Here is a 13945-nt window from a genome sequence, read left to right on the forward strand (position 1 = left end):
TTCAGTGCTCCGTCTTCGCCTGCCCGGGTTTGACTCTCATCAGAGAATGTTGTCCCTACTGCAGAAATTCACCAAAGATCCTCAGACAGCACCTTCCAAACCCATGACCACTTCCATCTGGAAGAATAAGGGCAGCAGATATATGGGAAGATCACCACGTCCACGTTCCCCTCCAAGTCAATCACCATCCTGACTTGGAAATATATCACCGTTCCTTCACTGTCGCTGGGTCAAAACCCTGGAATTCCCTCTCTAATAGCATTGTGGGTCAACACACAGCAGGAGGACTGCAGCAGTTCAAGAAGGCAGCCCAACTACGGATGGGCAAGAAATGCTGGCCAGCCGGGGACGCCCACATCCCACAAATTAATTTTAAAAAAAACGTGTGAACAGTCACAACAGAAGGATCCTGGAGTCTCATTCCCCTGGAACAAAAACAAAGTTGCTGGAAAAGCTCAGCAGGTTTGGAAGCATCTGTGACCCTTCCTCACTCCCCTGGGATCTACAAAACCTGTTTATTATTTCCACTTCCTCTTTCATTCTGACTCTTTACTTTCTCAATTTCAGTCCACTCGCCTTTTGAGCTCTTCAACAAACCCATTTGGGCAAATGAGAGGTAGCTGGAATTAACGCAGGGAACTGGGAAGTGGGCAGAAGTATGGGCAGAGGCCACATCAAAGAAAGCTCCCATTCCAACAACAGAGCTTCTCAAAACACAAAGGCAGCATGAAAGCTTGAGCTGAATGAACATGGTGATGTGTGGGCTGTCATGAGGAAAATGTGACCATGATCACAAATGGTTAAGATCACAGAATCCCGACAGTGCAGAAAGAGGTCATTCAGTGTATCTAGTCTGCACTAGCTCTCTATCCCACCAAAATTGAATCAGAGATAGTGAGTGGGAACTGCAGATGCTGGAGAATCCGAGACAACAAGGTGCAGAGCTGGATGAACACAACTGGCCAAGCAGCATCATAGGAGCAGAAAGGCTGACGTTTCGGGCCTAGATCCTTCATCAGAAAACTGATGAAGGGTCTAGGCCCGAAACATCAGCCTTTCTGCTCCGATGATTCTGCTTGGCCTGCTGTGTTCATCCAGCTCTGCACCTTGTTGTCTCTACTCCCACAAAACCCCACATTTACCGCAGCTAACCCAACCACCCAACCTGCACACTCAGGGACAATTTAGTGTGGCCAATCCACCTAACTTGCATTTTTGGACTGTGGGAGAATCACAGCTTAGCTCTAGAGGGGTGAAATTGTGGATTAAGGCTCAAAAAAACCTCAACTCTGAAACAATTTCATGGTTTTTGTTTCCAAAATTAAAATCTGGGGAAAGCTGCAGCCACAACGATTTCAGATTCTCTCTGGAGGAAGAGAATTCAAAACTCTGACCCAGGGACACGGTGAGTTGACAGAGGCCTGGGACCAGAAATGTAACAGATTCTGAGCAAGGTGGTGGTGAGACAAGGGCAAAAAGGCAGATGTCACAGGGGGAAGGCAGGAGAGATTAAATTGCAGAAATGTTATTAGTCCTTCAAGGCCGCAGGGAATGGAGTTAGGGCTGGAAAAGAAACAAATAAACAAAAGATGTGCCTGGAGCCAGGTGTGCAGTGGACCCAGAAACAAATTGAAACAAGAAATGTAAACAAATTGGGGCAGAGTTCACAGTCTGAAATTGTTGATCTCAATGATGAGTCCAGAAAGCTGTAAAGTCTGGGCAGTTCTATTTCTTCCAATACAAACATGATGGGCCAAGGGCAAATACTGCTGGCCAGCCAGCGATACCCACATCACACAAATAAATAAAAAAAAGGCCTTGACCTGCGCTGTAATTTTCTGATACTTTTGTTCTGACATTTGCAGTTTGTTTCTGATGATGGTTATAACCTCTAAAATTGAACTAGAGTTTAATATACTAGAGAAATGTAAAATAAGTCAGCTTTGCTTCAAAAACATCACTGTAGATTGTTGTATTTGTTCTGAGGGTTGAACAGCACCTGGAGCTCAGAAAGGACAATCTCGGGTTGTGGTGGGGGGAGAATCATACGGCAGCAACAAAGCTTCAGCCGGACACAGCTTCAGGGTCACACTAGGGGGTCAGATAGCACTTTACTCTTTCACGTCTCTCTTCACTGACAGCCAAGCCACGGTGTGAGTTAATCCTGCTGTGCGTAACAAATGTGTCCCAGCTACTGTCTTCCATGGCTCAGAGCTCCTAGACATGAAACAGAATCTCGTTTCCAACTGGGTTTAGAGTCAGAGGAAGAACAACGGTGAATGCTGGAAATGTGCTTCAAATCAGAGATTAGCGTAAATCGATGATCTGTTCCTGACTGGAAGTGAACCGTCAGGGTTCAGGTTTAGGTTTCTTCTACATTGGTAAAAACAAAACAGTATTTGGTAAATGTACAACACTGAAATCCAGAGCAGTGGGAGCAGGGGTATGAGCAGCCTGTCTCTGCCTCTGCTGTAACCACACAGAATGCACCAGGGTGAAGTGAAAGAAGGGTCTGGGTTAGAAATTATATTTCACCAACAGTGATGACATGGGGAGTGTTGACAAAATGTTAATTTTCATTTTCAATAACGACACATAACATACATATCTTGGTCAGGAAAGGGTGAAGACGGGTTAGTGCTGGCAGTGGGAAGAATTTTTTTCTGAAGGAGTCTCGTCTGAGACTTTATCACTTTCTTATGATGTCTCCAGGACATGTCTTTTATTCCCACTTTGATATCATTTCCCAACTTGACTACCTTCCTTTCATTTGTCTGATCCTGAGGTAACTGCCAAAAACCAATATTTCACTTTGTGGACAGTTTCATATGACAATTTTTTTTATTTCAAAAGACTGACATCAGGTTTAATACAATTGAACACAAAACAGCCCCCTTGATTTGCACCCAAACTACATCCCTGTACTCCCTTCACCACTAATGCACAGTGGCAGCAGTCTGTACCATCTACAAGAAGCACTGCAGTGACTCAGCAAGGATCCTCCAACAGCACCTTCTGAATCTGCAGTCTTTACCATTCAGAAGGACAGGGGCAGCAGTCACATGGGAATGCTACCACCTGCTAGATCCCCTCTAGGCCACATACTGTGCTAACCTGGAAATATGAAGTGGAGGTGCTGGTGTTGGATTGGGGTGGACAAAGTCAGAAGTCAGATGACACCAGGTTATAGATCAACAGATTTATTTGAAATCACAAGCTTTCTGAACGCTGCACCTGACTTTATCACTTTCTTATGATGTGTAACAAACTAATGAAGTAGCACTTCACCTGACGAAGGGTCACCCCAAAAGCTTATGATTTGAACCTGGTGTTGTGTGTCTTCGGACTTTGACCTGGGAACATATCATGTTCCTTCTGTGTCGCTTGGTCAAATTCCTGGAAGTCTCCCTTAATGGTACTGTGGATCTACCAACAGTACATGGACTATAGCTGGCCCCATCCTCTCCAGGGCGGTTAGCGATGGGCAATAAATCTGGCCCTACCCAGCGATGCCAATGACTCATAAGTAAATAAAATAGTTATCATATTTAAATTAATATATGCTAATTAGCAAGAAAACCAGAACAGCATATTTACAGACCACTTGCAGAAAGGGTGTGGTTCTCTTTATCACCCCTCTATCATTTGCACTTTGTTATTTTCCAGTTCTGTCCTGGCCCCTGCTGGGGTCACATCAATTTGACCTGTTCTTCTCCTGAGGAGTGCCATGAGTTTATAAATTACTCGTACACAGATACATGAGTTTCAAGCAACAGATCAAATATGGGTGTAAAGATTCTCCAATCTTTTTATTTGTCTGTGTCCAAAATGTGGACAGTTCTTGATTATCCCAATCTAAGTTTTTAACCCCTTCCTAATGAACCTCACTGACTTTCTGACCATTCCCTGTGGGTTGAATTCTCTCCTGATTGTTTCAGGTCAGTTTCTCTCGGGAGAACGTGTCACTGTCTTGATGATGTCACAATGCTGTCTCGTTACCCCCGGCCACATTAACCATTTCATGTCCGGCTGTTTCTCAAGGAGTTGCATGTGTTTGGGACCCTCTCTGCAGTGCGGGTTCACCATGAATTTACATGCCATTTCTTTCAGATATAACATATTATATCTGCACATCCACTGATAGCCCGACATCATGGCACATATTAACATTCAGGTGCATTTATCATAATGGATGTCTGTCTCAATATCTTCCCATGTGGTGCTGATCTGTCAGGTAGTGACCAGATTATCAACTGCGGTTTCCTAAAACAAAATTAAAACAAAAACAAAATGTAATTATTGCCAAGGAAAGATATCAACTTATTCAAATCAGCTCAACATTCCAGGTTTTAACTGCAACATAGGTGGATACTAGATTGCAAGGTTCTCCTGAACTACACCTGAAATTAAGTATTCCAGTTCGTTTATCATCCTGAACAATATATTCATTACTTCCTTTTTAGAATTGGAGGTTCCTTCATGCATATAAACTTGCAGGGTTGTTGGGATTGAACAATGACTAACTTTGTTCTAAACAGAGCCAACATGACCTCAGAGGGCTGAATGGTCTCTCTCTTTGTTCTACAACAATGACTCGAGCATCCAAAGGATCAACTGCTCCAGTCTCTCAATCTAATTGAAGTCCTGCAATTCCAGTCTCAAACTTTTCTAGGAACTTAACATCTTTCTGCTAAGGCACAGCCCATATTTGGACTCCTTTCTACAGAGATAGAATTGAAAAGGAGGAAAATGATGCTTCACTTATTTGAAACCAAAGTTTGACTTCACTGGGAGCACTGTCAACATTTGTCATTGCCATTTGTACAAAGGAAATAGAGGCACTGGAAATGTGTCACACAGATTCAAAAAGACATCATCAGAACTGAAAACATGTAACCCCCAGGCAAGTCTGGGGAGCATTTCTCTAGAAAAGAGAAGAATAAAGAATGATCTGATGGAAGCCTTTAAAATGATGAAGGGATTTAAAAATCCAATAGTGATTTCATGAGAAACCTCTTTACCCTGCAACAGGTCAGAATGTGCATTTCACTCCAAGAGCGTGAGATGGAGGTGAACAGAGGAATATATTTAAGAAGTTGGATGCATACGTGAGGGAGAAAGGAATAGAAGGATCTGCTGATGGGGGAGACAAAAGGGGAGGATGTGGAGCATAAATACTGATGGAGACTAATTGAGTTGATTGGGCTGGAGACTCAATGGAACAAAGACAAACATATTTACTTCTGATCTAATTGGAGTGGTGAGGAAAACATCATTTCCTATCCAGGACAAAATAAATTTACTTCATCAGCTTTTGGGGATCATTTCCTTGGGAATGTGCATTCCCAGGCTCAAAGACCATCAGCCTCACTGGAAGCAAAGTGGTGAGAGCGGCCAGCCAGCAGAAAGAAACCCTCTGACCGTCCCACTTTACTCACTGTCAGAATGAGCATGGCTCAGTCTTGGATGTGATTTTCCCTCATTTTCAAATCAATTCATGGGGTATAGTATAAATATCTAGGTCAGAACTTATTGCCGATCCCAGTTGTCCTCCTTAAGAAGATGGTGGTTTCTGGGACTGCAGTTTTTGAGGTGTAGGGTCACTCACAATGTTGTTTCGGAGAAAAATTTTGAATCATTGAGAGTAAAGGAACAGCCAATATTGAAGATTATGATATTCAAGTCCCAGTTATTTCACTGACTCCATTAGATCTTCATGTGATGGTCATTTTGAGATTTCTGTCTGCAAATCTTCCCTTTCTAACATCCTGTTAATGAGAATGGTGTGCAGTACGCAGAACAGCATGCAGCTGCTAACTGTCCCATGTAACTGCTTCACTTGTTTTTCAAGACAGTAGATGCTGTGTGTTTGCAATGTGCTGTATAGCAGCACATATAATGCGGATTAACAGCAGATCCAACTCTTATGACCATTTGTGAACTTTCTTATACTTCAACAGACTGGATGACTGAATGAATCCTTTCCCACACTCAGAACATATGAATGCCTTCTCCACAGTATGGCCTCGCTGGTGTACCTGTAGGCCAGATGAATCTCTGAACCTCTTCCCACACTTGGAGCATTTGAATGGCCTCTCCCCTGTGTGGATGTGCTGGTGACTTACGAGGGCAGATGACTGAGTGAATTCTTTTCCACAACCAGAGCATGTAAATGGCCTCTCCCCAGTGTGAACTGGTTGATGCATGTGCAGGCTGGATAACTGAGTGAATACTTTACTATACTCCAAACAAGTAGATGCCCTCTTCCCAGTGGGAACGCACTGGTGTTTCATCAGGGTGAATTATTCGCGGAATTTATTGCCATTGGGGAGGTGATGGCCTGTGGTATTAGACTGTTAATCCACAGACCCAGATAAACACTCTGGGGACGCAGGTTCAAATCCCACCACGGCAGATGGTGGAATTTGAATTCAATAAACATCTGGAATTAAGAATCTAATGATGACTGTGAACCCATTGTCGATTGTTGGAAAAACCCATCTGGTTCACTGATGTCCTTTAGGGAAGGAAACTTCCATCCTTACCTGGTTTGCACCACATGTGACTCCAGACTTGCAGCAATGTGGTTGACTTTGAACTGCCTTCTGGGCAATTAGAGATGGGCAATAAATGCTCCCTAGCCAACGATGCCCTCATCCTATGAATGAATAAAAATAAATTCAGAGCAGGTGAATGGCCTCTCTCCAGTGGCAGCACATTGGTGTTTCCACAGAGCAGATGAATCAGGGAATCCCTTCCCACATTCAGAGCAAGTGAATGGTCTCTGCCTTGTGTGACTGCATTGATGAAACTCCAGCACTGACAAGGAATGGAATCCTTTCGCACAATTCTCACATTTCCATGGTTTCTCCATATTATAGGAGGTCTTGTGTCTCTGTAAGTTCCTACTGTGAATGGTGTGATGTTTCTTTCAGCTCTGAGACTCGGTGAAGGTAGTGAAGGTGTATCAGTTGGGTATATATGTCTCAGTACTTTTCCAGACAAACTGTTGTTTCAAACCTTTTGAACCAGATAGACATTTCTTGATCTATGGTTTCAAGCCAATGATATTCAAGTGCGACTTATTTCAGTGGCTCCATTAGATCTTTACATGATGGTTGTTTTGAGATTTCTGTCTGAAAATCTTCCATTTCTAACATCCTGCAAAAAGATTATTATTACTATTAGATTAGAAATTAAGGTTAAAATGTCAAAACAATTAAATCTGATTGACCATCACTTCTGTCTGGACAGATTCCACTCCTTCCCTGGGTTCACTTCCTTTCCTTTCAGCTGCTGCAAGTAAATCGTTTCACACCAGAATTTAAAAAAAAATGAAATCGGGATAAATTGTTTTCTCAAAGATATCAGTCTGGGTGAAGATCAATCTTCATTCAGAGAGAAAGGAGCAACAGCATTTCTTGGCAGCTATTAGCAGCTTCGGAAGTTGATTGTCCCACATTCGCGTTTTGCCAACTGGGGGGCTCTGATTGGCTGGAGGTCCAGAATGCTTCCGGTCCTCCAGCTCTTCCCATTGGTCACATCACTGAATTATGACGGATCACCGCAGAATGGGTTTGCTGGTGTTTCACCAAATCATTGCTGCTTCTAAAGATCTTCTCACAGTCAGAGCATTTAAATGGTCTCTCATCAGTGTGAATACGCCCATGTCCGCTGAAATTGGAGGGCCGAGTGAATCCCTTCCCAAACACGGAGCAAGTAAAATGTTTCTCCCCAGTGTGAATAACTGGTGCTCACTGAGTATCAGATGTCCGAGTGAATCCCTTCCCGCACTCAGTGCAGGTGTACGGTCTCTCTCTAATGTGACCACGCTGGTGTATCAGAAGCTGTGCTGATTTAATAAATCCCTTCCCACACACTGAGCAGACAAATGGTCTCTCTCCAGTGTGACAAGCCTGTCATAAGTGAGGCGGGAAGATCAGGTGAATCCCTTCCCACACATGGAACAGGTGAATGGCTTCTCCCCACTGTGAACACATCGATGTTTACTGAGGCTGGATAACTGACTAAACTGACTGAAGCTCTTCCCACGCTGAGAGCAGATGAACAGTCTCTCTCCAGTGTGAGACGGCTTATGTGACCTTAGGCTGAATGATGATGTGAATCCCCTCCCACACACAGGGCAGGTAAAAGATTTCTCTCCAATGTGACCTGATTATGGACATTAGAATAGATGAAGACATGAATCCCCTCCGACACACATAGCAGATGTTTCCAGTGTGAACTCGATTGTGTGACATTAGGCTGGGCCATGAATTCAATCACTTCCCAGACACAGTACATGAAGCTTCCTTCTATGTGAAGACTTTTGTGCGACATTTGGCTGGATCTCCAAGTGATTTCCTTCCCACATGTGGAACAGCTGAACAAATTCTCTCCCGTGTGAACAGGTCGATATTGAATTAGACCTTTAGAGCTCCCAAAGCTTTTCCCACAGTCAGAGCATTTAAAAGGTCTCTTGTCAGTATGAACCCACTGGTGTGACATAAAAACATAAGAACATAAGAACTAGGAGCAGGAGTAGGCCACCTGGCCCCTCGAGCCTGCCCCGCCATTTAATAAGATCATGGCTGATCTTTTTGAGACTCAGCTCCACTTACCTGCCCACTCACCATAACCCTTAATTCCTTTACTGTTCAAAAATTTATCTAGCCTTGCCTTAAAAACATTCAGCGAGGTAGCTTCAACCGCTTCACTGGGCAGGGAATTCCACAGATTCACAACCGTTTGGGTGAAAAAGTTTCTCCTGACCTCAGTCCTACATCTGCTTCCATTTATTTTGAGGTGATGCCCTCTCGTCCTAATTTCACCTGCTAGTCGAAATAACCTCCCTGCCTCCACCTTATCTATTCCCTTCATAATCTTATATGTTTCTATAAGATCTCCCCTCATTCTTCTGAATTCCAATGAGTATAATCCCAGTCTACTCAGTCTCTCCTCATAATCCAACCCTCTCAACTCTGGAATCAACCAAGTGAATCTCCTCTGCACCCCCTCCAGTGCGAGTGTATCTCTTCTCAAGTAAGGAGACCAAAACTGCGCACAGTACTCCAGGTGTGGCCTCACCAGGACCCTATACAGCTGCAGCATAGCCTCCATGTTTTTAAACTCCATTCCTCGAGCAATGGCAGACAAAATTCCATTTGCCTTTTTAATTACTTGCTGCACCTGCAATCCTACTTTTAGTGATTCATGCACAAGGACACCCAAGTCCCTCTGCGCAGCAGCGTGCTGCAATTTTTTACCATTAAAACATTGTCCATTTTCCTGTTATTCCTACCAAAACGGATGACCTCACACTTATCAACATTGTACTCCATCTGCCAGACCTTTGCCCACTCATTTAGACTATCTATATCCCTCTGCAGACTTTCAGTGTCTTCTGCACACTTTGCTCTACCACTCACCTTAGTATCATCTGCAAATTTTGAGACACCACACTCAGTCCCCAACTCCAAATCATCTATGTCAACTGTAAACAATTGCGGCCCCAACACTGATCCCTGAGGCACACCACTAGCCACTGACTGCCAACCAAAAAAACGCCCATTTACCCCTACTCTTTGTTTTCTACTGGTCAACCAATCCCCTATCCATGCCAATACATTACCAGTAATGCTGTGGAACTTGATCTTATGTAGCAGCCTTTGGTGTGGCACCTTGTCAAATGCCTTCTGGAAATCCAGATACACCACATCCACAGGTTCCCTATTGTCCACCATGCAAGTAATGTCCTCAAAGAATTCCACCAAATTAGTTAAACATGACCTACCGTTCATGAACCCATGCTGGTGTTTCCAATGGGACAATTTATATCCAGATGTCTTGCTATTTCTTCCTTAATGATAGATTCAAGCATTTTCCCCACAACTGAAGTTAAGCTAACTGGCCTACAGTTACCTGCTTTTTGTCTACTTCCTTTTTTAAACAGTGGCATCACATAGGCTGTTTTCCAATCTGCGGGAACCACCCTAGAGTCCAGTGAATTTTGGAAAATAATTACTAGTGCCTTTGCTATTTCCCCCATCATCTCTTTTAGTATCCTGGGATGCATTTCATCAGGGCCAGGAGACTTGTCTACCTTTAGCCCCATTAGCTTGCCCAGCACTGCCTCCTTAGTGATAATGATACTTTCTAGGTCCTCGCCTGCTATAACCATCTTGCCATTAGTTTTCGGCATGTTATTTGTGTCTTCCATTGTGAAGACCAACACTAAATAACTGTTTAATATCTCGGCTATTTCCTCATTCCCAGTTATTAAATTGGCCTTCACATCCTCTAAAGGACCAACGTTTATCTTCGCCATTCTTGTGCAATTTACATATTTATAGAAACTTTTGCTGCCTGTTTTTATATTCTGAGCTAGTTTACATGAGACTGGATGACTGAGCAAATCCCTTCCCACACATTTAGCAGGTGAATGGTCTTTCCCTGGAGTGACTATGACGGTGAACTTCCGGCTGGCCTGGGTATTTGTATCCCTTCGCACAATCCACACATTTCCACGGTTATTCCATAATGCTGATCTCCTGGCATCTCTCCAGATTGGATGATCTGTTGAATCCTTGTCCATAAACACAATGTGTGTCCAGTTTCTCTGCTCTGTGGATTTTTTTTTTTTCAGAATGTTAACTGGATGATGTTAAATAATTTCTGCAGTTAGTTCACTGGAACATTCAGAATCAGGTGTGTCAGTGTGTGAGTGTTGGCGCTTTACCACTCACACTGATGTTTGAAATCTTTTCCCACAGACATACCACATAAACATATTCCCTTCTGGTCCTGATGAATTGAATAACTCGGTTGGATCTTGACATAGTGTTTGATTTGACTCTCCCATCTTCAATGTCTTTCTTTCTATTACTCTGTGAAATATTTACAAACATCATCACTGTCTGTACAGGATAAAATCTCAGAACAAACAAATTCAATTTCTGAGAGACATTTTTCGTTTTTTGCACCTACCCCAAATCTTATAACCCACACTAAAAGATGTGAAAATCAGTACCAAAAGGAAAAGCAACATTTCTGAATAAATCAGGTTGTTGTTCCCAGTGTCTATGAGGCATTGTATACCCTGAGGTATCAACTTGTGATGGGAAGTACCTAGCCCAGTGGTGGACTCTACAAGCTCCCTGTCCAGAGAGAGGTCTCAAAAGACAGATGATACCCTTTGGGGTTAGGAGGAACTGCCGATGCTGGGGTCTGAGATAACAAGGTGTGGGATAACAAGGTGTGGGATAACAAGGTGTGGAGCTGAATGAGCACAGCAGGACGGGCAGCATCAGAGGAGCAGGAAAGCTGACATTTCGAGTCTGGACCCTTCATCGGAAATGAGGGACGGGATGGGCGCTCTGAAATAAATAGAGAGAGGGGGAGGTGGTGATAGAAGGTGGATAGTGGAGCAGATAGGTGGAGAGAAGATGGACAGGTCATGGAGGCGGGGATAGAGCCAGTAAAGATAAGTGTAGCTAGGAAGTGGGGATGGGGGTTTGTCAGTGAGGAGGGAGGGGCGGGTAGGTGGGAGGGAAGACAGACAGGTCAAGGAGGCGGGGATGAAGCTAGTAGAGGTGGGACAGGGACAGGGATGGACAGGGAGGGAGTGAGGGACAGTGACGGGGAGCAAGGGACTGGGACAGGGAGGGACAGGGAGAGAGAGGGAGCCAGGGACAGGGACAGGGACGGGGACAGGGACGGGGACAGGGAGGGTGAGGGAGGGAGCGAGGGACGGGGACAGGATGGAGGGACAGGGAGGGAGCAAGGGATAGGGAGGGAGGGACAGGGAGGGAGCAAAGGACAGGGAGGGAGGGACATGTAGGGTGTGAGGGACAGGGAGGGAGGGAGTGAGGGACAGGGAGGGGGTCAGGAAAGGAGTGAGGTACAGGGAGGGGGACAGGGTGGGACGGACAGGAAGGCAGCGAGGGATAGGGACAAGGACAGGGAGCGAGGGACAGGAACAGGGAGGGGGATCGGGAGAAAGGAAAGGACAGGGACAGAGAGAGGGACAGGGACAGGGAGCAAGGGACAGGGAGAGACAGGGAGCGAGGGATGAGGAGGGAGCGACAGGGAGGGAGCGAGGGAGAGGAAGCGAGGGGGCGATAGGGAGGGAGCGAGGGAGCAAGGAGCGGGTAGGGAGGGATGGACGAGGAGGCAGGGGGGTAGGGATAGGGAGGCAGGGACAGGGAGCGAGGGAGGGAGCAATGGGGAGTGAGCGGAAAAAGGGAGCAACAGGGGTGGAGCGAGGGAGAGGGAGCGAGGGACAGGGACGGAGGAAGCGAGGTACAGGGAGGGAGTGAGTGATGAAGAGGGAGCGAGAGAGGGAGTGAGGGACGGAGAGGGAGGGCCAGGAGCGAGCGATGGGGAGGGAGCGACGGAGCAAGGGACGGGGAAGGAGTGAGTGAAGGAGCGTGGGACAGGGAGGGATCAAGGGACAGGGAGGAAGCAAGGGAGGGAGCGACAGGAAGGGAACGAGGGAGCAAGGGGCGGGTAGGGAGGGAAGGAGGGACAGATGGGGAGGCAGGAGGGGAGGGATGGGGAGATAGGGAGAGAAGCCATGAGGGACAGGGAGGGAGGGACGGGGAGCAAGGGACGGGAGCGAGGGATGGGGAGGGAGCGAGGGATGGGGAGGGAGGGAGCGAGGGACAGGGAGTGAGGGACTGGTGCGATGGAGCGAGGGATGGGAGCGATGGAACAGGGGATGGGGAGCGAGCGAGGGATGGGCATGGAGCGAGGGAGCGAGGGACAGAGCGAGGGAGTGCGGGACGGGGAGGGATCGAAGGATGGGGAGGGAGCGAGGAAGTTAGAGACAGAGAGGGAGCGAGGGACGATTAGCGAGGGAGACGGAGGGAGCGAGGAACGGAGATGGAGGGAGCAAGGGGCGGAGCGGGAGAGGGAGGGAACGAGGGACAGGGTGGGAGATAGCGAGGGACGGGGAGGGAGCGAGGGAGGGTGAGGGAGTGAGGGACAGGGAGGGAGTGAGCAAAACGAGGGACGGTGAAGGAGCGAGAGATGGGGAGGCAGCGAGGGAGTGACGGACAGGGAGAGAGTCAGGAAGCGAGTTAGCGAGGGATGGAGTGAGGGACGGGGAGGGAGGAAGGGAGCGAGGGACTGGGAAGGAGGGAGCAAGGGATGGCAAGGTAGCAAGGGATGGGGAAGGAGCGAGCGAGGGCAGCGAGGGACAAGGAGGGAGCGAGAGACAGTGAGGGAGTGAGGAAGTGAGGGATGGGCAAGGAGTGAGGGAGCGAGTGAACAAGGGATGGAGCAAGTGAGCGAGAGACGGAGCGAGGGAACAAGAGAGCGCGGGACGGAGTGAGGGAGCGAGGGACAGGGAGGGAGGGATGGAGCGAGGGGCGGTTAGAGAGGGAGAGGGAGGGAGCAAGGAACAGAGATGGAGGGAGTGAGGGATGGAGAGGGAGAGAGAGAGGAAATGAGGGACAGGGAGGGGGATAGCGAGGGACGGGGAGGGAGCGAGGGAGGAGGAGGGAGTGAAGGATGGGGAGGGAGTGAGGGAGCGAGGCACGGCGAGGGGGCCAGGGATGCGAATGCAGCGAGGGAGCAAGGGACGGGGAGGGAGCGAGGAAGTGAGTGAACGAGGGATGGAGCGAGGGACTGGGAGGGAGGGAGCGAGGGACGGGAGGGAGTGAGGGAGTGAGGGAGTGAGGGATGGCGAGGGAGTAAGGGATGGGCGGGGAGTGAGGGAGCAAGTGAACGAGGGATGGAGTGAGTGAGCAAAAGACGGATGGATGGGGTGAGGCACAGACCGAGTGAGTGAGGGATGGAGCGAAGGAGCGACGGACGGGGAGGGAGGGAAAGGAGCAAGGGACGGTTAGAGAGGGAGAGGGAGGGAGCGAGAAATGGAGATGGAGGGAGTGAGTGATGGAGATGGAGAGAGGGAGGGAACGAGGGACAGGGAGGGAGATAGTGA

At 47.2% G+C, this 13945-nt stretch overlaps 1 protein-coding gene across 1 annotated transcript; it reads right to left on the reverse strand.

Annotated features, from left to right (window-relative positions):
- Nucleotides 1–5924: 5924 nt before the first annotated feature.
- LOC125483801 (zinc finger protein 22-like) lies at nucleotides 5925–6293 on the reverse strand. The gene has a single exon (XM_048600495.1). It carries the CDS (start codon nucleotides 6291–6293, stop codon nucleotides 5925–5927), a length of 369 nt encoding a protein of 122 aa, XP_048456452.1.
- Between the last annotated feature and the right edge of the window lie 7652 nt (nucleotides 6294–13945).

The sequence above is a fragment of the Rhincodon typus genome, chromosome 8, assembly GCF_021869965.1.
Source record: "Rhincodon typus isolate 14 chromosome 8, sRhiTyp1.1, whole genome shotgun sequence".
Taxonomy (NCBI): Eukaryota; Metazoa; Chordata; class Chondrichthyes; order Orectolobiformes; family Rhincodontidae; genus Rhincodon; species Rhincodon typus.

Coding starts and splice junctions, on each gene's coding strand:
- LOC125483801 (XM_048600495.1), bottom strand. CDS start 6,293: ATGAAACACCAGTGCGTTCCCACTGGGAAGAGGGCATCTACTTGTTTG.